We start from the raw sequence: 22686 nt of genomic DNA on the forward strand, positions 1-22686 counted from the left end.
TTTTCATGTTGCTGACCTATCCCCCAATTGTTTTTGTGGATTTTCAGTACAGATTTGCATTACAAAGGGTGAGTAACACTTGCTGATTCTGGTGCGGAAACACAGCAAAAACCACACGAAAATCGGTGTGGAAAATCTTTATAAACTACACTGACACGTGCATGACCCCTTAAAGGGTTTCTACCACTTAGTTTTCATATAATTAGGTGTCAGACACTACCGATTCGCTAGTGTCTGCTCTGCCAAACAATCCTAATATAATAGCTTTTGGGGCAGCCGTTTCGCTAAAAAAAGAACTTATATTGATATGCTAATGACCCTCTAGGTGCTATGGGGGCGTCATTAGCACCTAGAGGATCGGTCTACCTTCACAAAATGCAGCCGCCCAGCGCGTCCCTCCAGCCCGCCCATCTCCTCCGGAATGCGATCAAGCGGACGAATTCTCGCGCATGCGCTTCCCTGCTCAGACATCTCCACTGCGCCTGCGCCGATGACGTCATAGTGCTCCGAGGAAAGGGAGCAGTGGAGGTGTCTGTGCAGAAAGCGGTCGGACATTCACTGCGCATGCGCCGAATACAGACGCGCATGGCGCATGCGCGAGAATTCGTCCGCTTGATCGCATTCCGGAGGAGATGGGCGGGCTGGAGGGACGCGCTGGGCGGCGGTATTTTGTGAAGGTAGACCGATCCTCTAGGTGCTAATGACGCCCCCATAGCACCTAGAGGGTCATTAGCATATCAATATAAGTTCTTTTTTTAGCGAAACGGCTGCCCCAAAAGCTATTATATTAGGATTGTTTGGCAGAGCAGACACTAGCGGAGCGCTAGTGTCTGACACCTAATTATGTGAAAACTAAGTGGTAGAAACCCTTTAATGGTCACTGAACTCACACAGCTTTGCCTAAGTTCATAGTACGTGCGACTAGAAGAAACTTTCTAATATATCTTATCAGAGAAAAATGTCTATTGCTGCTATCAGAGGTGTCTCCATAGACCATTGTGTCTGACTGCTCCTCATATACATTTGCAGTGAGAGCACTCTAATGATGGCTGCAAACACACTTATACTGGCCGCACAAATAACATAACTTATTCTGTCGACAACAGTTCCGTCTGACTGCTCCGTACACATGCATGCTCGGCTGATCATATATACGTTTTCAGTGGGGAAAGGAGACAATGCCAGACTCTTCTGTCAGAAGCTTGTCTTCATTAAAGGGGTTGTCCAGGTTCAGAGCTGAACCCGGATATACCCTTATTTTCACCCAGGCAGCCCCCCCTGAGGCTAGCATCGGAGCATATCATGCTCCGGTGAGCTCCCTTGCCCTGCGCTAAATCGCGCAGGGCAAGAGTTCTTTTGTTTTCAATAACACTGCCGGGCGGAAACTTCGGTGACGTCACCGGCTCTGATGGGCAGGCATTAGCACTGCCCTAGCCGTTTTACTGGCTAGGGCAGCGCTAAATCCTGCCCATCAGTGCCGGTGACGTCACCGGGCTTCCTGGCAGCCCCATAGAGAGCCCGGTACGTCACCGGACCTCCAAAAAATGCCTTTGCCCTGCGCGATTTGGCGGCTGTCATTACTGGCACAAGGGGGGGGGGGGGCTGTCATTACTGGCACATGATGGGGGGGCTGTTATTACTGGCACATTATTGGGGGCACTATAGGGGCATCTACTGAGGCCACAAAGAAGGGGTGTTTTATATGGGGGTAGAGTAGAATTTTATACTGGGACACATTATGGTGGGTCCTATGAGGAAGGGGGAAGAGGAGTACTCTAGGGTCATCTACGTGGGCACTAAGAAGGGGTATTTTATACTTGCAAATTATGGGGGACACTGAGGGCATCTACTGGGGCATTTTATACTGGTACATTATGGGGGGCACTAGGAGGAAGGGGGGAGAGGAGCACTATGGAGGCTGAGCCATACAGCGTGGGACACAGGCTGGAAGAGGCCTGCATCGCATCGCTGCCAAGGAGGTAAGTATAAGTGGTTTTTTTTTTGTGTACAATACTGGTGGCTACTGGCACATAATGGGGGTCTCTGGCTACTGGCACATAATGGCGGTCTCCGGCTACTGGCACATAATGGCGGTCTCTGGCTACTGGCACATAATGGGGGTCTCTGGCTACTGGCACATAATGGGGGGCTCTGGCTACTGGCTCATAATGGGGGGCTCTGGCTACTGGCACATAATAGGGGGCTCTGGCTACTGGCACATAATAGGGGTCTCTGGCTACTGGCACATAATAGGGGTCTCTGGCTACTGGCACATAATGGGGGTCTCTGGCTACTGGCACATAATGGGGGGCTGTCATTACTGGCACATAATGGGGGGGTTGTCATTACTGGCACATAATGGGGGGCTGTCATTACTGGCACATAATGGGGGGGTTGTCATTACTGGCACATAATGGGGGGGTTGTCATTACTGGCACATAATGGGGGGGCTGTCATTACTGGCACATAATGGGGGCTGTCATTACTGGCACATGATGGGGGGTTGTTATTACTGGCACATTATTGGGGGCACTATAGGGGCATCTACTGAGGCCACAAAGAAGGTGTTTTATATGGGGGGCTCTGTACAGTAGAATTTTTATACTGGGACACATTATGGTGGGTCCTATGAGGAAGGGGGGAGAGGAGTACTATGGGGTCATCTACGTGGGCACTAAGAAGGGGTATTTTATACTTGCAAATTATGGGGAACACAGGGCATCTACTGGGGCATTTTATACTGGTACATTATGGGGGGCACTAGGAGGAAGGGGGAGAGGAGCACTATGGAGGCATTTACTGGGGGCACTATATAGGGGTATTTTATATAGGGGCACATTATAAGGGCACTATGGGGACATTAGCTCAACTGGGGGCATTACAAGGGGGTATTTTTTTCCACTGTCACATTATAAGGAGAATTATTTCTACTGGGGGCATTATGGTGGGCGTTATTACTCCCCCATGGTATGACCCCCTAGTAGCAGCACCAGCCTCTCCCTGTTCTGCTATTCCTCTGCCCCTTAATTCTTATTATGAAATCTTTCTCATTAGGATAAAACACAACATCAGCTCCGCCGAGCCCCCGGCCAAAGTGTGGAAGTGGCGTCCGAGATACCCAAGGGTCAAGCCAAGTAACTGTAAGTTTTCATGTGAATCATGTTTGTTATACACATATAGCATACACTGTGCCACACAATATACAGTATACCGTTACACTGTGCCCCACAATATACAGTATACCGCTACACTGTGCCCCACAATATACAGTATACCTCTACACTGTGCCACACAATATACAGTATACCTCTACACTGTGCCCCACAATGTACAGTATACCTCTACACTGGGCCCCACAATATACAGTATACCTCTACACTGGGCCCCACAATGTACAGTATACCTCTACACTGTGCCACACAATATACAGTATACCGCTACACTGTGCCACACAGTATACAGTATACCGCTACACTGTGCCCCACAATATACAGTATACCGCTACACTGTGCCCCACAATATACAGTATACCTCTACACTGTGCCCCACAATATACAGTATACCTCTACACTGTGCCCCACAATATACAGTACATCTCTACACTGTGCCACACAATATACAGTATACCGCTACACTGTGCCCCACAATATACAGTATACAGCTACACCGTGCCCCACAATATACAGTATACCTCTACACTGTGCCCCACAATATACAGTATACCTCTACACTGTGCCACACAAGATACAGTATACCTCTACACTGTGCCCCACAATATACAGTATACCTCTACACTGTGCCACACAAGATACAGTATACCTCTACACTGTGCCCCACAATGTACAGTATACCTCTACACTGTGCCCCACAATATACAGTATACCGCTACACTGTGCCCCACAATATACAGTATACCGCTACACTGTGCCCCACAATATACAGTATACCTCTACACTGTGCACACAATATACAGTATACCGCTACACTGTGCCCCACAATATACAGTATACCTCTACACTGGGCCACACAATATACAGTATACCTCTACACTGTGCCACACAATATACAGTATACCTCTACACTGTGCCACACAATGTACAGTATACCTCTACACTGTGCCACACAATATACAGTATACCTCTACACTGTGCCCCACAATATACAGTATACCGCTACACTGTGCCACACAATATACAGTATACCTCTACACTGTTCCACACAATATACAGTATACCTCTACACTGTGCCCCACAATATACAGTATACCTCTACACTGTGCCCCACAATATACAGTATACCTCTACACTGTGCACACAATATACAGTATACCGCTACACTGTGCCTCACAATATACAGTATACCTCTACACTGTGCCACACAATATACAGTATACCTCTACACTGTGCCCCACAATATACAGTATACCTCTACACTGTGCCCCACAATATACAGTATACCTCTACACTGTGCCCCACAATATACAGTATACCTCTACACTGTGCCACACAATATACAGTATACCTCTACACTGTGCCACACAATATACAGTATACCTCTACACTGTGCCCCACAATATACAGTATACCTCTACACTGTGCCCCACAATATACAGTATACCGCTACACTGTGCACACAATATACAGTATACCTCTACACTGTGCCCCACAATATACAGTATACCGCTACACTGTGCACACAATAGACAGTATACCGCTACACTGTGCACACAATATACAGTATACCGCTACACTGTGCCACACAATATACAGTATACCGCTACACTGTGCCACACAATATACAGTATACCGCTACACTGTGTAGTCTGTTCTATAAGCACCATTGTTTTGTGGCGGCGGACAGAAAATAATCTGGGAGTGCCCCTCCCGAGACCAGGCTCTGGATCCGCCACTGCACAGCTCATGCGTTATTATACTTTGTGATAATGAATACGCCCCTGCCCTTCATTACATTCTCAGAAACAAGCAGAGCATGGATGTCAATAAAATTATGCCCCCCCTGGAAAATCTTCTGCGGACGCCCATGGTTCCCTAGACAAAATAAACCTATATAGCTAATGAAATGTATTTGGGAATATATTTATACTAGTAATATTTAAGTGTTTTCATTTTCTTAAATCCCGGAGAACCTCTTTAAGGTGAAAAATGTCAGGGTCCTGAAGGGGTTATTAATGCAAGGAAAAAAGGTGAAAGGTCAGACCATAACAACCAATCAGGTCACAGCTTTGGGCGCTGTTACCACTGTTTCTATAATAGTGGAGCCTTTATCAACCAATCAGGACACAGCTGGAATTTGATTGGCTACTATAGGCAACTGCGTCACTTTTTTCCCTTGCGCTCTACAATAGACCCAGCACAACCAATCACATCACTGCTTTTATGTTTAGTCTTCACTAGGGTAAAATAGAAGCTGAACCCTGATTGGTTGCTACAGGTAAAACTTGCACTCATTTCTGTACAAGCGTTTATCGCGCCCTGCAGTGAGTCAGGTTATGGTCTTGTATAACCACGTCTGAGCTCCTAGCTCCGCCCACCCATGACGTCATTCACATCACTCCCAGAATTCAATTCTCCAGCTGGAACTACAGCTTTCCAAAATGGCGCCGTCACGTGGTCTGTCAACGCGGTCAGCTGGTCATGACGTCATTAAGGTCCTTGCGCTGCAGACAGCGTGAGTGCTACGGCAGCGCATGTAACCTTGACGTCGGCGGAGAGAGAGCGGGATGGTAAGAAACGCAGGGGCCGAGCGGAGCTCTAGTGTGAACGTGTGTGAGCGTCACGATGCGTCGTGTTGTCCTGTCGCCACTATGTGTTGTGTCATGTAGACTTGTCTCCGCCATTTAGATTGCACTACAAGTCCCAGCAGCCCCTTCCAGTGACTCGTTGTTTAGACAGCAGTGGCCCCTTAGGAAGAAGTCGGCCGATAATCGCAAGATTTAGGTCGCCTACAGCCTTATGCTTATGGACCTGGCTTAATTATTTATTTACAGCCATTCATGGTAATAAGCCATGTGTATGAACAATCACTCCTATCATCATAAATATCTGATCTTGTGACAATAGAACAAATTAATTGTCCCGATCCCTTAAAGATCGTCTTCCGCATATATATATATATTTTTTTGTTCTGCAAACGGTCAGTTATTAAAATTTCAGCCCACATATCCTATAGCATGTGTTGTTTTGTTTTTTGGTGGGGGATGCATCCGTTGATATTGATTGCAGCATCTAAGAGGTTAAATGGCCCTACATTCAGGGTGCTTTGCGCTAACCCCCTCAGTGCAGTAAATGTGCAAAGCTTTTTCGCCAGCGGGTTAAAGGGAAGCCATCCTGAGCCCTGATATCACTGGGGTAGGTTCAGGGGGATCGCTGCAGGGGAGATCTGTGGGGTCCGTGTAATACAGCGAGTCCTCAGGCTTTGATAGAGCAGTGGTCGTGTATGCGCACTACTGCTCGGCGCCATTTGTGTGATTGCTGGGGGGCGCCTGCGATCATACATTATTCACCAGTCCTCTCTTATATTCATTCCACGTGCTTTCCCTCCTGTACAGGCGAAATACTTAGCGCAGATCCTGGTAATGGGGGCGCAGGTTGTGGGCCGGGCGTTTACGAGGGCTCTGCGCCAGGAGATGGCCGGTAAGTGTACAGAAGTGCATGCTGGGGGGCTGCGCAGGTGGTCACCTTGCATATTCTTCTGATATGGTCTCCCCCATGTGTCGTCATCCAGCAAGCAGAGCCGCCGCCGAGGCGAGAGGTGGACGTGCCGGGAAAGAGTCGGCAGCGGCCAGCAGCTTGTCAGGACTAAGCCTGCAGGAGGCCCAGCAGATCCTGAACATCTCCAAACTGGACCCCGAAGAGATTCAGACGGTAGGAGCAGCACAGACACGGCGTGAGCTCGTCAGACCAATCATGGGCTACCACATGCACTTTTCCTTTAAAGGGGTATTCTCGCAGTTCGGACAAATTCCTTGAAATTAAAGGGGTTTTCTAAGGCCTCATGTACACGGCCGTGTTCCGCGGCCGAGAGCGGACCGTGGAAACCCGGCCGGGATTCCTCCTGACAGCATGAGCGCACGGCGTCATTGGTTGCTATGACGCCGTGCGCTTTCTGCTGCCGCCGCAATACAGTAGTACACTGGTATAATCTATACCAGTGTATTACTGTACTGTGGCGGCAGCAGGGAGCGCATGGCGTCATAGCAACCAATGATGCCGTGCGCTCATGCTGTCAGGAGGAATCCCGGCCGGGTTTCCACGGTCCGCTCTCGGCCGCGGAACACGGCCGTGTACATGAGGCCTAAGACTGGGATATTGATGATCGATCTTGGCGACAGGTCATCAGTATCTGTAGCCCCCAGAACCCCTTTTGTCGTCACTCTCTTTCTCCGTCTTGGTGCGGGAAGAGTGGTGTGGGTATAGACTACAATTCCCATCATGCATTGCTGATGCCCCCCAGTCTGAAGATGAACTACAGGTGGTAGGTCTAAGCAGCAGGCTATCAACATCAACTTTTGGGCCAGTGAATGATTTAATTAGGGCTGCAGCTATCGATTATTGTAGTAATCAAGTAGTCTACCGATTAATCCAATGATTAATCAAATACTCTAATTAGAAAAAAAAACTAATTAAAAGAACGTTTTCTAACAACTCTGTGCGGTTCCCCCCACTCGCTCTCCTAGCCGCCAGTCAAATCAAATACTTACCTTTCCTGCTAGGGGGCGCTGCCGACACTCCACAGCTCTTCCACCGTCCTCTTCATGCGATTCGCTGGGACCGGATGTCACACGGCACCGAGGATTTTTCTTTTTTCAAGTTACTCAATTGATTTATCTCTAGATTATATCTCTTTGAGCCCCATACTTTCAATAGGAACTAGGGCTGCAGCTAACGATTATTTGAATAATCGATTAGTTGCCGATTAATTTCTTCGATTAATCGGGAAAAACGACAAAATTACAAAACAGAGGTTTATATGATCTTACTTGAAAAATTATGTTCAAAGGCCATATTAAAACAAATTGTGGGCGACACTTATGGGGGATCTGTGGGCGACACTTATGGGGGATCTGTGGGCGACACTTATGGGGGATCTGTGGGCGACACTTATGGGGGATCTGTGGGCGACACTTATGGGGGATCTGTGGGCGACACTTATGGGGGATCTGTGGGCGACACTTATGGGGGATCTGTGGGCGACACTTATGGGGGATCTGTGGGCGACACTTATGGGGGATCTGTGGGCGACACTTATGGGGGATCTGTGGGCGACACTTATGGGGGATCTGTGGGCGACACTTATGGGGGATCTGTGGGCGACACTTATGGGGGATCTGTGGGCGACACTTATGGGGGATCTGTGGGCGGCGCAGTTATGGAGAGGGGGATCTGTGGACGGCGCAGTTATGGAGAGGGGGATCTGTGGGCGGCGCAGTTATGGAGAGGGGGATCTGTGGGCGGCGCAGTTATGGAGAGGGGGATCTGTGGGCGGCGCAGTTATGGAGAGGGGGATCTGTGGGCGGCGCAGTTATGGAGAGGGGGATCTGTGGGCGGCGCAGTTATGGAGAGGGGGATCTGTGGGTGGCGCTGTTATGGAGAGGGGGATATGTGCACTGTTATGGGCATAACAGTGCACAGATCCCTTTCCCCATAACAGTGCACAGATCCCCCTCCCCATAGCAGTGCTATACACAGACTCCCCGCCCCATAGCAGTGCCATAGACAGATCCTCCCCCCTCCCCATAGCAGTGATATACACAGACCCCCCTCCCCATAGCAGTGCCATAGACAGATCCTCCCCCCTCCCCATAACAGCCCCGGCCCCGATGCTTATAAGTCGGACTAATCACTGCATCTTTATTTTACCTTTTTACAATGATGCTCCTGTAACAGCCAGGCAGAGCGGACGGCGGCGCAACGTCACTCACTCACGTGACGCACCTGCTCCGCCCACCTCATGAATGAAGGAGGCGGAGCAGGCACGTCACGTGAGTGACGTTACGCCGCGTCCGCTCTGCCTGGCTGTTACAGGAGCGTCATTGTAAAAAGGTAAAATTAAGATGCAGCGCCCGCCCGCATAGCAACGAATCGGCGATTATTCGATAACTGGATTCGTCGACAACGAATCCAGTTATCGAATATAATCGATTACATCGATTAATCGTTGCAGCCCTAATAGGAACCATGTTTTGTATACCGGAATACCCCTTTAATGAAGTTATTAGGGACCTGCAGACTTAACCACCAGTCCAGCTCGGGCAGTGGGAAAAGTAGCTAACTGGAGGGCAAAGGGCTGCATTCGATGCTGCTGTCTCCTGAATGATGGCAGCTAGAAACATGCAACTGGTCTTGTTTGAAAGCTGACATTCCAGGCTTTCATCAAGAGAATGACAGCTAAAGTCCAAGCAACAGAGGAGAAATCGCTGTGAGAAATCGAGTCGGGAATAATCGCAGGTAAAACCTGTTTTTACTTTCACTTTCAGCTGTATTGACAGCATCCTGATTTCTATCAGTGATATCTTCCCCTGTACTGAACAGATTGCTGTCATTCTGGTATTGTCTGAAAGCTTGGAATGCCGTATGTTACTTTGCTTCTGTTGAAAACAAAATAAAAGAGAAAAACACAGAGAACCTTTTTATCTGCTGTAATCTTTGTAAAAATAAATCTAATGCAGCCCTCCCCCTCCAGTTAGTTACTTTTCCCACTGCTGGAGCTGGATGGGGGCAAAACAGTTAGGGGGTTAAAGGGGTTTGCTGGGAATTAATATTGATGACGTATCCTCAGGATAAGTCATCAATATCAGATTGCCAGGGGCCTGACACCCAGGACCCCCAAGATTAGCTCTCAGAAGATGTAGGGCTTTTCATCAGCACCGTAGCTTGTTCCTAGGCAATGTGACGTCACCGTTCATCGGTCGCATGGCCTAGTTGCACCTCAGTCCAATTCATGTGAATGGGGCTATGCTGCATTGCCAAGCTCAGCTATAGTATAAACTATGTACGGCGCTGTGCTGGGGAGGCCACCGCGCTAGCTTCCCTAAAAGGCTAGGTTCATGTCTGCGGAGCTTCTCTGCTTTTATCTGCTCCAGTATAGGAACCGCAATACGGAAGGTGTGGTGTCGAGCGGAGGCACGGAAGCACTACAGAATAAGCGATGTCTCCAGAGACTATATACTGTGTCCTGCAGCATCGGGAGGCGGCACAAGGGTCTGATCATTGTTTTTCTCCTCTAGAAATACGACCATCTTTTCAAAGTAAATGACAAGGCAGCGGGAGGATCCTTCTACCTACAGTCAAAAGTGAGTGGGATTTATTTTTGAATAATTTGGAATTGAAGCGATCTCTGTCTGCAGATGACCACAAACCCGGCAGTGGCCGACCAACTAAGGCTACTTTCACATATATACGGTTTTGCTGTCCAGATTTGAGATTCGGCATGGGATCTCTAAACTAAAGCAGAATGCATCGATTTGCATAATACAACTACGGCTGCATCTGTTCAGAACTGATCCGGTTGTATCGTATTGAAAATGAACATGCCGGATCCGCCACTAGATCCATTGTAAGTCAATGGCCGCTGGAAAAAAACGTTGACTTACATACTTTTCGGTGTCTGATCATGTTCAGTTTCCCATGCCCCACACAAAATCACTGCTTGCAGCGGTTCTGTGTCCGGCGTGGGAACGCAACAAATCGGAACAGAATGCATCCTGGTGCACTCCGTTCCGGTTTGTTCAGTTTTGTCCCCATTGACAATGAATTTAAGCATTTTCCTCCAGTTTTGAGATCCTCGGCTGGATCTCAAAACCGGAACGGAAAACGTAAATGTGAAAGTAGCCTTTTTACTGCACCGGCTTGCTTGCACTATTTCTTATGCTCTGGATCAGGGATGGCCAACCTGAGGCTCTCCAGCTGTTGCAAAACTACAACTCCCAGCATGCCCAGAGTGCCTACATCTATTATCCTACAGCAGGGCATGGTGGGAGTTGTAGTTTTACAACAGCTGGAGAGCCGCAGGTTGGCCATGCCTGCTCTGGATCGCTCGTTCGCTTTCTTTCTTTCCTTTATGGGTTATCTCAATTCCCCTTTTTAATACTTACCTGCTGCCAGCGCGCCGTTCACTTCCTGGATTCTGGCTGGGGGCGGGCTTCATCTTAATTGAAGTCTTGGCCGGGCGCTTGACTGAATGCGCACACCGCTGTTAAATCTGTTAATAATTTGACTGATCATTTTTGTAAATATATTTGATTAACAAATTCCCACAGTTTAGGATAAAATTCATCCCCACTTACCTCGTTGTTGTCATTCGAACTCCTATGGTTACGGCCACCGCTCTTCTCTGGAATCCCGTTGGTCGCGCTTGCGCAGAAGACTCCTCCTTTTCTCCCGGCTGGGCCGCTAGCTGTCCTGAACGCGCACGCCGCCGCACATGCGCGATGGTGACTTCTTCCTGGCCAGTATAGTACAGAGACGGCGTGCGCATTCAGGACAGCTAGTGGCCCGGCCGGGAGAAAAGGAGGAGTCTTCTGCGCAAGCGCGACCAACGGGATTCCAGAGAAGAGCAGTGGCCGTAACCATAGGAGTTCGAATGACAACAACGAGGTAAGTGGGGATGAATTTTATCCTAAACGGTGGGAATTTGTTAATCAAATATATTTACAAAAATGATCACTGTCAAATTATTAACAGATTTAACAGTGATCATTATGATGGGAATACCCCTTTAAGATGTACAGCTCATAATGGGAGTTGTAATATGGTGGCGCATGAGCCCTAGCACATATAGCTTGCTTGAATTGACCTTGATCAGGATGCATGAAGCCATTCATTATCAAGGACAGATGCGCACTGAGAAGCTTTTACCTTGGGGCCCATAGAGGCCTTGAATACATAGGAGCGCACAGTGACACAACATCCGGTATCTGTAAAGCACAGTAAGAGGCATGGCGCACGTGCCATGTCATGTATTGTGTACCCGCTCCTGGGTCGCATCTCGTCCTGACAATTATGCATATTACTAATATTTCCAGGTTGTTCGAGCCAAAGAGAGACTTGACCAGGAGTTACAGATCGAGAACAATGTGAAAGATTCGGGAGAGGAGTCCAAGACTACGTGATACAGGCCCTTCTAGATGCCTCCTGCCAATAGCCGTGCATGGCTCCAGGGTTGATGCTCCTCACGGTGACAGCGTAAACCTCTGTGACATCAAATATGGGGGTCTCCACTTAGGCCAACATAAGAATTGGGTCGCCTTAATGTTGTAATTTATTCTGTGATAATAAAGTTTTATATTTTTGTAGGGCACCTGGCCTAGTATCTCACCTGTCACGTGCACACAGTGGAGGCAGCCATTGTGTCAACTGAAAAAAAAAGTGTCTGGACGCTGCCAGAGGTTCTTACTGAACGGATCGGCTGCCTGAACGCAGGTTCAGCACTTATGGCTGCCTCCAGGGTGTCTCGCTGGTTAGTCGGTTATTTGTACTGCTGCTCAGATGTCAGGTTATGGTGTTTAAACCTGGACACCAGACGTCATGTTTTGGTCGCCCCCCAAGCTGCGCGGGTTGATCAGTTGTGACACTTGTTCCTCCCAATAAAGAAATCCTTTATCCACAGTAATGTTTTCACAGGTCTTTGTAGATAGAATATAGGGCCACTCTTGTCCATGGGGCGAGTCTGGTATTCCAGGTCAGTCTTAGGCCCCTTGCAGACGAGCGTGTCCAGATGCGTTGCGGCAAACCCGCGCGAGTAGGTACCCAATTGCAGTCAGTTTTGACTGCGATTTTGTTCCGTTTTTTTTTTTGTTCGGGTGCAATGTGTTTTGCGCGCGCATGATAAAAAACTGAATGTGGTACCCAGACCCGAACTTCTTCACAAAAGTTCAGGTTTGGGTTCAAGGTTGTGTAGATTGTATTATTTCCCCTTAGGACATGGTTATAAGGGAAAATAATAGTATTCTGAATACAGAATGCATAGTACAATAGGGCTGGAGGGGTTAAATTTATATATTTTTTTTTTAACTCCCCTTAATCCACTTGTTTGCGCAGCCAGCATGTCTTCTGTCTTCTTCTTTGAGGAATGGGTCCTTTGATGACGTCACTGCGCTCATCACATGATCTTTTTTTTACCATGGTGATGGATCATGTGACGGACCATGTGATGAGCGCAGTGACATCATCAAAGGTCCTTTTCCTGTGCACAGCAAAGAAGAAGACAGAAGAGAAGCCGGGCTGCGCGAGCAAGTGGATTAAGGTGAGTTATATTATTATTTTTTATTTATTTTTTAACCCCTCCAGCCCTATTGTACTATGCATTCTGTATTCAGAATACTATTATTTTCCCTTCTAACCATGTTATAAGGAAAAATAATAATGATCGGGTCCCCATCCCGATCGTCTCCTAGCAATCGTGCGTGAAAATCTCACCACATCCGCACTTGCTTGCGGATGCTTGCGATTTTCATGCTGCCCCATTCAATTCTATGTTGCCTGCGTTGCATGAAAAATGCAGAATATAGAACATGCTGCGTGAAAATCACTGCTCATGTGCACAGCACCATATAAATGAATGGGTCCGGATTCAGTGCGGGTGCAATGCGTTCACGTCACGCATTGTACCCGCGTGGAAAACTCGCTCGTGTGAAAGGGGCCTTAGGCCTCATTCACACATCAGTGTTCGGTCAGTGATTTCAATCAGTGATTTTCAGCCCAAACCAGGTGCAGCTCTAAACACAGAACTGGTGCAGATCTTTCCCTTAGATCAGGCATGCTCAACCTGTGGCCCTCCAGCTGTTGGAAATCTACAACTCCCATAATTCCCAGACACCTATCAGCCTACAGAAGGGCACGGTGGGAGTTGTAGTTTTACAATAGCTGGAGAACCGTAGGTTGAGCATCTCTGCCTTATACCTTATGTTTGTGGAGGCTCCAATACTGGTTTTGGCTCACAATCACTAATTGAAATCACTGACCGAACACTGACGTGTGAATGAGGCTTTATTCGCTTGTGTGAAGCTGATGTACTCTGCCAGACACAGCCCACAGCAAAAAATAATCTCTGACAACCTATCACATTGGGTTGGCCAAGGAAGCTGAGTTTTGAGGAGCTGTTTGCTGAAGCCTGCACACTGTATTTAGTTGTCCTAGTGCTGTCTTTGACATGGAGGGTTTATGACTCTGAATAGCAGATCCATACATTAAGGCCTCATGCACTGCAAATTGTGGATCCGCAAAACACGGATGCCGCCCGTGTGTGTTCCGCAGTTATTGGAACAGGTCGCCCATAATAGAAATGCCTATTCTTGTCTGCACAACAGACAAGAATAGGACGTGTTCTATTTATTTTATTTCTTTGCGGGGCCGCGCAACGGATGCAGACTGTAATGCATCTTTTGCGGCCCTATTTTAGTGAATGGGTTCACATCTGAGCCGCAAAAAATGCGGACCCAAACAACATTCATGTGTGTGAGCTCTTACAAAAAGAAGCCCTCTAAGGTCCTATCGCACCCCCATATGACAGCACACAGGATTCTGTATGCACACGGCCCTGATGGACGCCAGCTCCGCCGCACATGACAGCTTCTATGTGTCTTTTCAAATATAACCACTTAAAGTGTTTATAGACCCTGATGCCACGATAGGTGGTGACTAAATCTGGATGGAAATTTATCATCTAAAAAGAGGACCACGTGAAGACTATGACTGCGCTGCGACCCACGTTGCATGGCCAAAGATCGGAGTGTGGCGCTGCCTGTATTGCAACTAATAAAAGTAAACAGGATAACATTGCCATCTGCAGTTGCTGTGCACCCTGCCCACACACAGGATGATGGGCAGCTCACCCCCTATCATTGTGTGTATAGAGAAGGCCGTCAATCATCCTGTGTGGTTGGTAATTGGGACTCTCACTGGCTCTTCTAGGAGTCCTGTCGGGATTTACCCTGCGCCAAAGAATATAAACCTATACATCACAGCTCTCAGGTTCTCGCTGTGTGATGGTGCAGCAGAAAACACTGCAAGCAATAAAATTCTGGCCTCTTGCATTCACCACTAGGGGGAGCCTGCTGCATCGTGTTCAATATATGCAGTTTGCAGCAAGCTCCTAAACTCCCCCTAGTGGAGAGTCTGACGCCCTGTATCATAAAAATAGAGAGTTCCAGTACCTAATAAATATAAATAATACTAAGGAATTTTTGTTAAAAAAAAGGTCAAATCGGTAAATGTGGCCTATAAATAGTGCACCTTCATGAGACAACCCCTATAGCTGACTATACAGTGTGTATGTTCTAAGAAGCAAACATGGAGACTTTTTTTTTTTTTTTTATTATTTATTTTATTGGTTGAATAAATGCCCCCAACGCAGGGAAGCATCTCGTTGGCAGTTTTGCCCCATATGGGGCTCACTGGACAATCTCCTCCGCACTCTAGGGGGCGGTCTCGTCATGTCGCAGTCACTCAGGATCTCCCACGCACACCGATGCAAGAGCTGTCTTCACTTGGACAAGGAGGAGTTAAAAGACCCCCAGGGGGGTAAGGGGAGGTTCAGTGTGATACAGAAGGCACGTCGCGTGGCTGCCTGCAGATCATTACTCCAGGAACCATGGGCCACACAGAGCATCACTCCCTTAGAACATTGTATGTCTGCTGTACTCAAGTAGTGTCTCAGTCCGGGGGCTTCAGGGTCACTGGGTGCAGCCTGGCCTTAAATATTACATGTGTGAATTAGGATTTATAAGATCCAATTAAAACGCGGCTTTTACACGTTGTTCTACCAGAAACATTTCCATAGACGCTATTTTAGAAGTACTTACTAGCAGGGCTTCTTTAAAGGGGATGTTTAGTAAGGAAAACTTTGGGGCAAAGGGCTCAGAGTGTGTTTAAAAAAACAAAAAAAAACAAAGTGATACCGCACCGATCCCCCCGATACTTGGGGTCCCATCTGGCCTTCCTGGCCCCGTCTTGAAACATAGGAATTATTCGCTCAACCAGCGATGGACTGCAGCCGCAACTGGCGAGGAGACATTCTCTGTGTGTCGCGATGGGACCAGGAAGTAGAAACCAACTGAGACCGGGTAACTGACGAAACAGGAGCAACGGTGGATCGGCAAGACAACATTTTTTTTTTTTTAACCCACTCTGAACCATTTCGGCAACTTTTTCCCTAGGACAACCCCTTTAAAAAAAAAGCCCGACCCCCACTGACCGCCTACTGCACTGTTTCTGCAATGTATGAATGTCCACCTTTTTTTTCAAAATTAATCAATTCTCTGCAGATTTAGGCTACATGCACACGACTGTATGTGTTTTGCGGTCCGCAAAAAAAATAAAAATAAAACTGATGACATCTGTATGCCATCCGTTTTTTTTTTTTGCGGATCCATTGTAACAATGCTTAAAACGGACAGGAATAGGACATGTTCTATTTTTTTGGCGGAGCTACGGAACGGACATACTGATGAGGACAGCACACAGTGTGCTGGCCTCATTTTTTGCGGACCCATTGAAATGAATGGGTCTGCATCCTATCCGCAAAATAAAACGGACACGGACAACGTTCGTGTGCATGTAGCCTTAATTCTCTCTCTCTCTCTCTCTCTATATATATATATGCCTCATGCACATGACCATATTTTTAATCCTTTTCTGCATACAGTGCACTGAACCTTTCATTTCTATGGCGCCATGTGCGCATCCGTATTTTTCTGTTGCTCCACAAATTACGCAGTGTGTTCTATTCTGGTCAGCATTGCGGACAAGAATAATTTTTTCTATTGATGGGAGTGAAAAAAATGTGCAATGCACGCTGACGGTATCCATAGTTTGCCAACCTGTAAATAGCGGACTGAAATATGGACACGGTCGTGTGCATGAGGCCTAAAGTGACTGTACGTGCTGTCTTTTTTTTTCTTTCTTAGAAACAGTCCCATATTAGCTGCATACAGCTAAATGATTAAATTCAGTCTGACCGGAGCCACCACTAGGGGGAGCTTACTGCATACACTGAACTCAACAATAAAACCGTATACAATAAGCTCCCCCTAGTGGTGGCTGCAGAAATTTAGCATTTCATTTTTTATGTCTCGTGCCGTGACCACCATGAACATCTATTGCACGATGAATGCACATTATAACACAATGTGAAAAAGGCGGAGATTCACTTTAGGAGGACAAAATAAAAAATAAAAACATTTTAGTTAATGACATTTTCTGAAATGCGTCGCCTTGCGATGGTTTACCTGTCCTGTTACCCAGAACAGGGACGGCCAACCTGAGGCTCTCCAGCTGTTGCAAAACTACAACTCTAAGCATGCTCCCAATAGCTGTAGGCTGTCCAAGCATGCTGGGTAGTTTTGCAACAGCTGGAGGGCCGCAGGTTGGGCATCCCTGGCCTAAAGCTATCAGCCTACAGCAGGGCATGGTGAGAGTTGTAGTTTTACAATAGCTGGAGGGCAGCACGTTGGCCATCCCTGACCCAGAACAACCACAAAATGCCGGCTCTTACTTTCAAAGCGATATGTGGGCAATAGAAGCCATCACCTGACAGCAGGAGAGACCATTTTGTAGATGGTTGTGATGGAATGTAGCCAAATCTTCACAAAATGGCTGCCTCCTTTGCTGGCGCAGGTTGTGCAGGCCTTCGCATGGACGTTATCACAACCAAACCATATGTATACATGAATGTAAGACCACCGCCGATCTGCCTGGAGGTGGACAGCATAGGTGCAAGGTTCAGAATCGATATGTAAAACGTTGACATATAAGATGTTAATAAAGCTGTCAAACAGCAAAAACCCATCTGGACACAAAACAGCCGGCAGTGGCCTTTCTGCCAGGCAGGGGACCTCTTTAACCAAGACAATGCTGCAAAACAGGGCTGAGATTAGGAAAAGGGCCTTTTAGGTCTCCATTTCTCCAGAAACTGCGCCCCTTTTGCCCATAGGCCATGTCTGGTATTGCAGTATTCCCTTGAATAGGGCTGAGCTGCAATACTGTAAGCAGCCTATAAAAAAAATGGTGGCGCTGTTTCTATAAAAAATAGACCCTTTTTATAATCTCTTATTAGCCTTTAAAAGACCTTAATGGAAAACCTTAGATGATTAAAATGACCTTATTTAAAAAGGAGGGGGATTTGAGGGGAAGGGGACTCTGAATATACAAAAAAAAATAATGGAGTTATTTCCTCACTTCTGTCTCAGTCTATACTGGGAATACGGGCTAAGCTCCAGCGCTACGAGCATCACAGACGAGCCAGGGTCATCCTTCCCATTCTAAGGGCTCATGCACACGACAGTATTTTGCGTTCAGTATACTGGACGTTTTTTGAGCTCAGTATACGGAACATATACTGAACCATTCATTTCAATGGTTCCGCAAAAAAAACGGAATGTACTCCGTATGCATTCCGTTTCCGTATTTCCGTTTTTCCGTTCCGTTTTAACATAGAACATGTCCTATTATTGCCCGCAAATCACGGTCCGTGGCTCCATTCAAGTCAATGGATCCGCAAAAAAAACGGAACACATACGGAAATGCATCCGTATGTCTTCCGTTTCCGTTCCGTTTTTTCCTGAACCATCTATTGAAAATGTTATGCCCAGCCCAATTTAATCTATGTAATTACTGTATACTGTATATGCCATACGGAAAAACGGAACGGAAAAACGGAACAGAAACGGAAACACAACGGAAACAAAAAACGGAACAACGGATCCATGAAAAACGGACAGCAAAACACTGAAAAAGCCATACGGTCGTGTGCAATAGGCCTAAGGAAGACGGGATCCATGGACCCTGAGCGTGCTGTGGATGCGCTTGCGCTGGCTCATACCACGGAGCGTACAAACCCTTCAGATGTGTATATGGTGGTGGTGCTGCTGACCCACACGTCAGGCTGATCGCTGCTTTTAGAGCCAGGACGGTTTATTCCCCGCTGTGACCGATTGGATTTCGGGCATCAAAGCTTACATAAGTGTTCAGGAAAAATGCCGCTTATCAGGGATGTTCTGGGGTCACGCAGAGCATAAAAAATAGCCCGCTGTTATTCCCCCCCCATTATTCTCCTGTCTGTGTGCTGTGTCTGGTACTGCAGGATCCACTTTAATAGAGATGAGTTGCAATACCACACACCACCTGTGGACACAGGGGCGCTGTTTCTGGAAGAAAGCAGATATATTTTTCTAATCTTTTACAACCCAGTATTATAGGGGTTGTCTACTTCCGGCTTACATTTCTGTAATAAAGCATGAAACGCTTAACCGGGTCATTGCATACTGCAGCATGCAGAGGGGGAATCACATGACCACCGCCATCTTGGAAGCGATGAACGCGTCGGTCACGTGATTCACCCACATGGCAGGGTGCAGCAGAGCCGCTCACATATGAGGAAATTCAAAGTTTCCCTGCAAAGTGTACAAAGTGACATATAAAAAGTTTTGCTCAGTGGGGGTCTGATCACCCCCCCACCAATCTAAACTTTTTGGAGAAGCAGAAAGTGGACAACCCCTTTTTATTCTTAGCCATCTGTACTTTATAATCATGGTGCCCTGTGCTATAATGAAAATCCTCTCTCCATGTGCTGAAGTCCCAGCAGCCAATCAGCTCTGCAGGGGGGAGGGACAAAGCAGCAGCCTGAACCAATGATGAGATGGGGCGTGTCTCAGACTACCTCAGTCTCCCTGTAGACACTGTAGCTGAACTGGAATCACAGGTCGCAGCTCTGCTCCAATAAAGCTGATGTAAAAAGCAGCCGAGGAGCAGGAACCGAGGCAGATACACATCAGAAAACCACCCCCTGCAGGTACTGAATTAGTGAGTCATTTTAACGCTCATGACTGGACAGTCCCTTTAAATATTCACTAGTTTTGTAATGAACACCACAATGTTTTTGCCCCAAAATTAATACATTTTTGCACCCAGTAGGTTTTCTCCTCTCTCTGTCTCACTGCAGTTCTATTACATATGATATCAAACCAAAGCCATTCCTGTCTTTTATTCGTTCCTTTAAAGACCCCTTGGACGATCCCTTTTTGTTAGGACAGCACCTTTAATAAGCTGATCACAGGGTGTCCTGTGGGCGGAGACCCCCCCAGTTATAATCCGTGGGGGGGGGGGACTGTTCACCACCATAGGGGAAATTAAGTATTACATGCTGCCCCTGGAAATGTCAGGCTCTCCAAAGATGGAGACACACATCCTGAACGAATGCCCCCCCGAACTCTTCCTTTCCCCCAAGATTTTCCTAATAGGGTATATGAAAATACTTTTGTAAATCAGACAACCCCCTTTAACTCCAGACTTGCGCCTGAACCCCCAATTCATGAACTAGGGGGACCTCTAAATATTAAGTCAGGCAAGAGATACCAGCAGAGCATCGAACTCACACACCACTCAGTCTATAACGTAGCTTAGTTTGCTCCCTCAATGTGGGAGCCTGCGGAGATCACCCTCCTCACACATGAGGGATATATATATATATACGGATTCGATTGGCTTTTAAAAAGCAATTTTTCTGCACGCTCTGAGGAGAAGCAATAGAGAAGCAGCATTCACGGTGCCTGAATGCATTGTCACGGGATATCTAAAGAATAGGGGGGGGGGGGGGCATTGTGATAAAGAAATGGTGCGGCGTGGAGTAAGGGGAGGTTGTCAGGATTACGGGAAAGTGCAGAGAGCAGGTTAGTGCATAGGTATGTGTCAAACAAAAAAGAAAGAAAGATTAACGACTAGCGGAATGTGATATAAGAGAAGGAGAGGATGGGACGATACAAGTCCTGGAGGGGAGCCGTTCTGGGATGAGGATGGTGCAGAAGATTGAGCATGTGAAAGGCCATCATCATAGAGCTGATCTACAGGAGAGATGATGAGTACGCAGAGAACTGGAGAGTGGACAGGAGATGCTAGGCCTCCCCGGCTGTCCACGCTCCTCTCCCTCTTGTCATTGCAGAGTCAGCTCGGGTCTGAGCGTCTCCGTTATTATTGCTTTTCTCAGAAGGCGAAGAACCTTCTCTCGTGAATTCCGAAAAAAAAAAAAAGACTGCAGACCACAACGTAACGTCACCTGGCCTCCGAACACCACAAAGTGCTTCGATTCTACTCAGTCTGCAACACCTCTCTAGTCCTTGGACAGTTTCTGTACTGTTCAATCGCGTGGGTGTTTTTTGGCGTTCGGCCTGCCTGGTTTGGTCCCACGTACAAAAAAGGGGAAGGGGGGGGGGGGAAGCAAATCTGCAGTCGGCAATGCAAAATTATATCTATCCGGTCGCCCCTTCGACAGAGATGCTTGTGCAAGAGGTCCACAGGGATCACAGGGGCCAGGAATGTCACTTCTGCAGAGGAGGAGCCCCTGTGGTGCGTAGTGGGCGCAGGTGGAAATCTTACAGGGGCACGGCCTTCTCAGTTGACCGCTGCTGGTTTTAGTAACACCGACCCTGGAGGGATGACCACCCATCCTGGCAGAAGAGAATCTGAGCCCATGCCAGGGGAAAGATCTAAGATCCCGCCTGGGAGCAGAGACAGTGCGTCTGCTGAACTGGGCCTCAGTTTTGACCCTTCAGTCCTCTCATCGCTCTCCGACCTTTGACCCTTAGGTCGCTTGTCATTTTCGGATTTTCCTGCTGAAACAAGAGAGACTAAAGGCAAGCCGAAACCTGCTGCAGAGTAAGCTTGGGAAAACAGGGAGCCCTTGGCCAAGTTGAGCGGGGAACCTGCAAGTGTCAACATGGGATTTGGTAACCCAGCCAAGGCAGAGGCTACACCGCTGCAAGCCAACGAGCTGAGGTCTAAAGGTCCTGGTGCCAGTGGGATTGGTAGGCTCTGACTGCCAAAGATGGCTGCTGGGTTGGGAATAATGAGTTGTGCACCGCTTGCATAGCTGCTGTCCCCCGCTGCTGGTAATTTGGGTGGCTGGTGGATCTTCAGTAACTGGCGTTGCTGATGGGAGATGAAGTGGCCATGTGCCTTGATGTGCTTGCGTAGGGAGCTGGGGTCTGTGTAGCGTTTCTGACACCCAGGCATCTTGCAGTAGTAGGGCTTGTCCACGTAGTGGGTGCGCGTATGCTTGAAGCGGTCGCTTGAGTTGGAGTAACGCTTGTTGCAGCCCTCGTAGGGACACATGTAGGGTTTTTCACCTGTTTTAAATAGACCGAGTAAAAAACGGTAAAAAGGTGATGACAGGATAATCCATCCACAATAGTCTTAAAAGAAGTGGAATGCATATGATAAATTAGAGGGGGAACACAAGTTTCAGTGGCGCTCACAGTAATCTCCAGTCCAGATCTTTTCTTTAAAGAGGAATCCCAGCTACAACATTCAATGTTTTCCGATAGTTTTTTTATTTATTTATTTTTACTGATGACCCATCATCAGTATCTGATCGGCGGGGATCCGACACCTGTGACCCCCGCCGATCAGCTGTTTGAGAAGTAGCGCCACAGCCTTCTCACAGCTCACCAAGAACAGCGCCGTACATTGTATAGTGGTTGTGCTTGGTATCACAGCTCAGCCCCATTCACTTTTATGGGTCTAAGCTGCACCTAGTGGACTGCAATCCTCAAGATATATCTCCATATCTTGAGGATTGCAGTCCCATTCAAGTGAATGTGTTTGCGGGCTGCAATGCGGGCACAGGCCACACATTCATGTACATGAGCCCTAAATTAGGAAATCCGAAATTAGATTG

General features: G+C 47.5%; 2 protein-coding genes across 3 annotated transcripts in view; one reads left to right on the top strand and one right to left on the bottom strand.

Annotated features, from left to right (window-relative positions):
• Positions 1–5601: 5601 nt before the first annotated feature.
• Positions 5602–12626, top strand: PAM16 (presequence translocase associated motor 16). The gene is made up of 5 exons (XM_044305155.1): positions 5602–5743; positions 6569–6653; positions 6745–6884; positions 10247–10312; positions 12044–12626. The coding sequence occupies exons 1-5, from the start codon at positions 5741–5743 to the stop codon at positions 12128–12130; spliced, it is 381 nt and encodes a 126-aa protein (XP_044161090.1). The 5' UTR covers positions 5602–5740; the 3' UTR covers positions 12131–12626.
• Positions 12627–18664: 6038 nt separating this feature from the next.
• The window catches only part of GLIS2 (GLIS family zinc finger 2), a 32626-nt gene continuing 28604 nt past the window's right edge, over positions 18665–22686 (bottom strand). For both annotated transcript variants that reach the window (XM_044303846.1, XM_044303845.1), the window contains exon 7: positions 18665–22135. In XM_044303846.1, the coding sequence (XP_044159781.1) occupies positions 21402–22135 (734 nt within the window). In that variant the 3' untranslated portion in view covers positions 18665–21401. The remainder of the gene's footprint in view (positions 22136–22686) is intronic.

This window comes from Bufo gargarizans, chromosome 8 (assembly GCF_014858855.1).
Source record: "Bufo gargarizans isolate SCDJY-AF-19 chromosome 8, ASM1485885v1, whole genome shotgun sequence".
In the NCBI taxonomy this organism is placed as follows: Eukaryota; Metazoa; Chordata; class Amphibia; order Anura; family Bufonidae; genus Bufo; species Bufo gargarizans.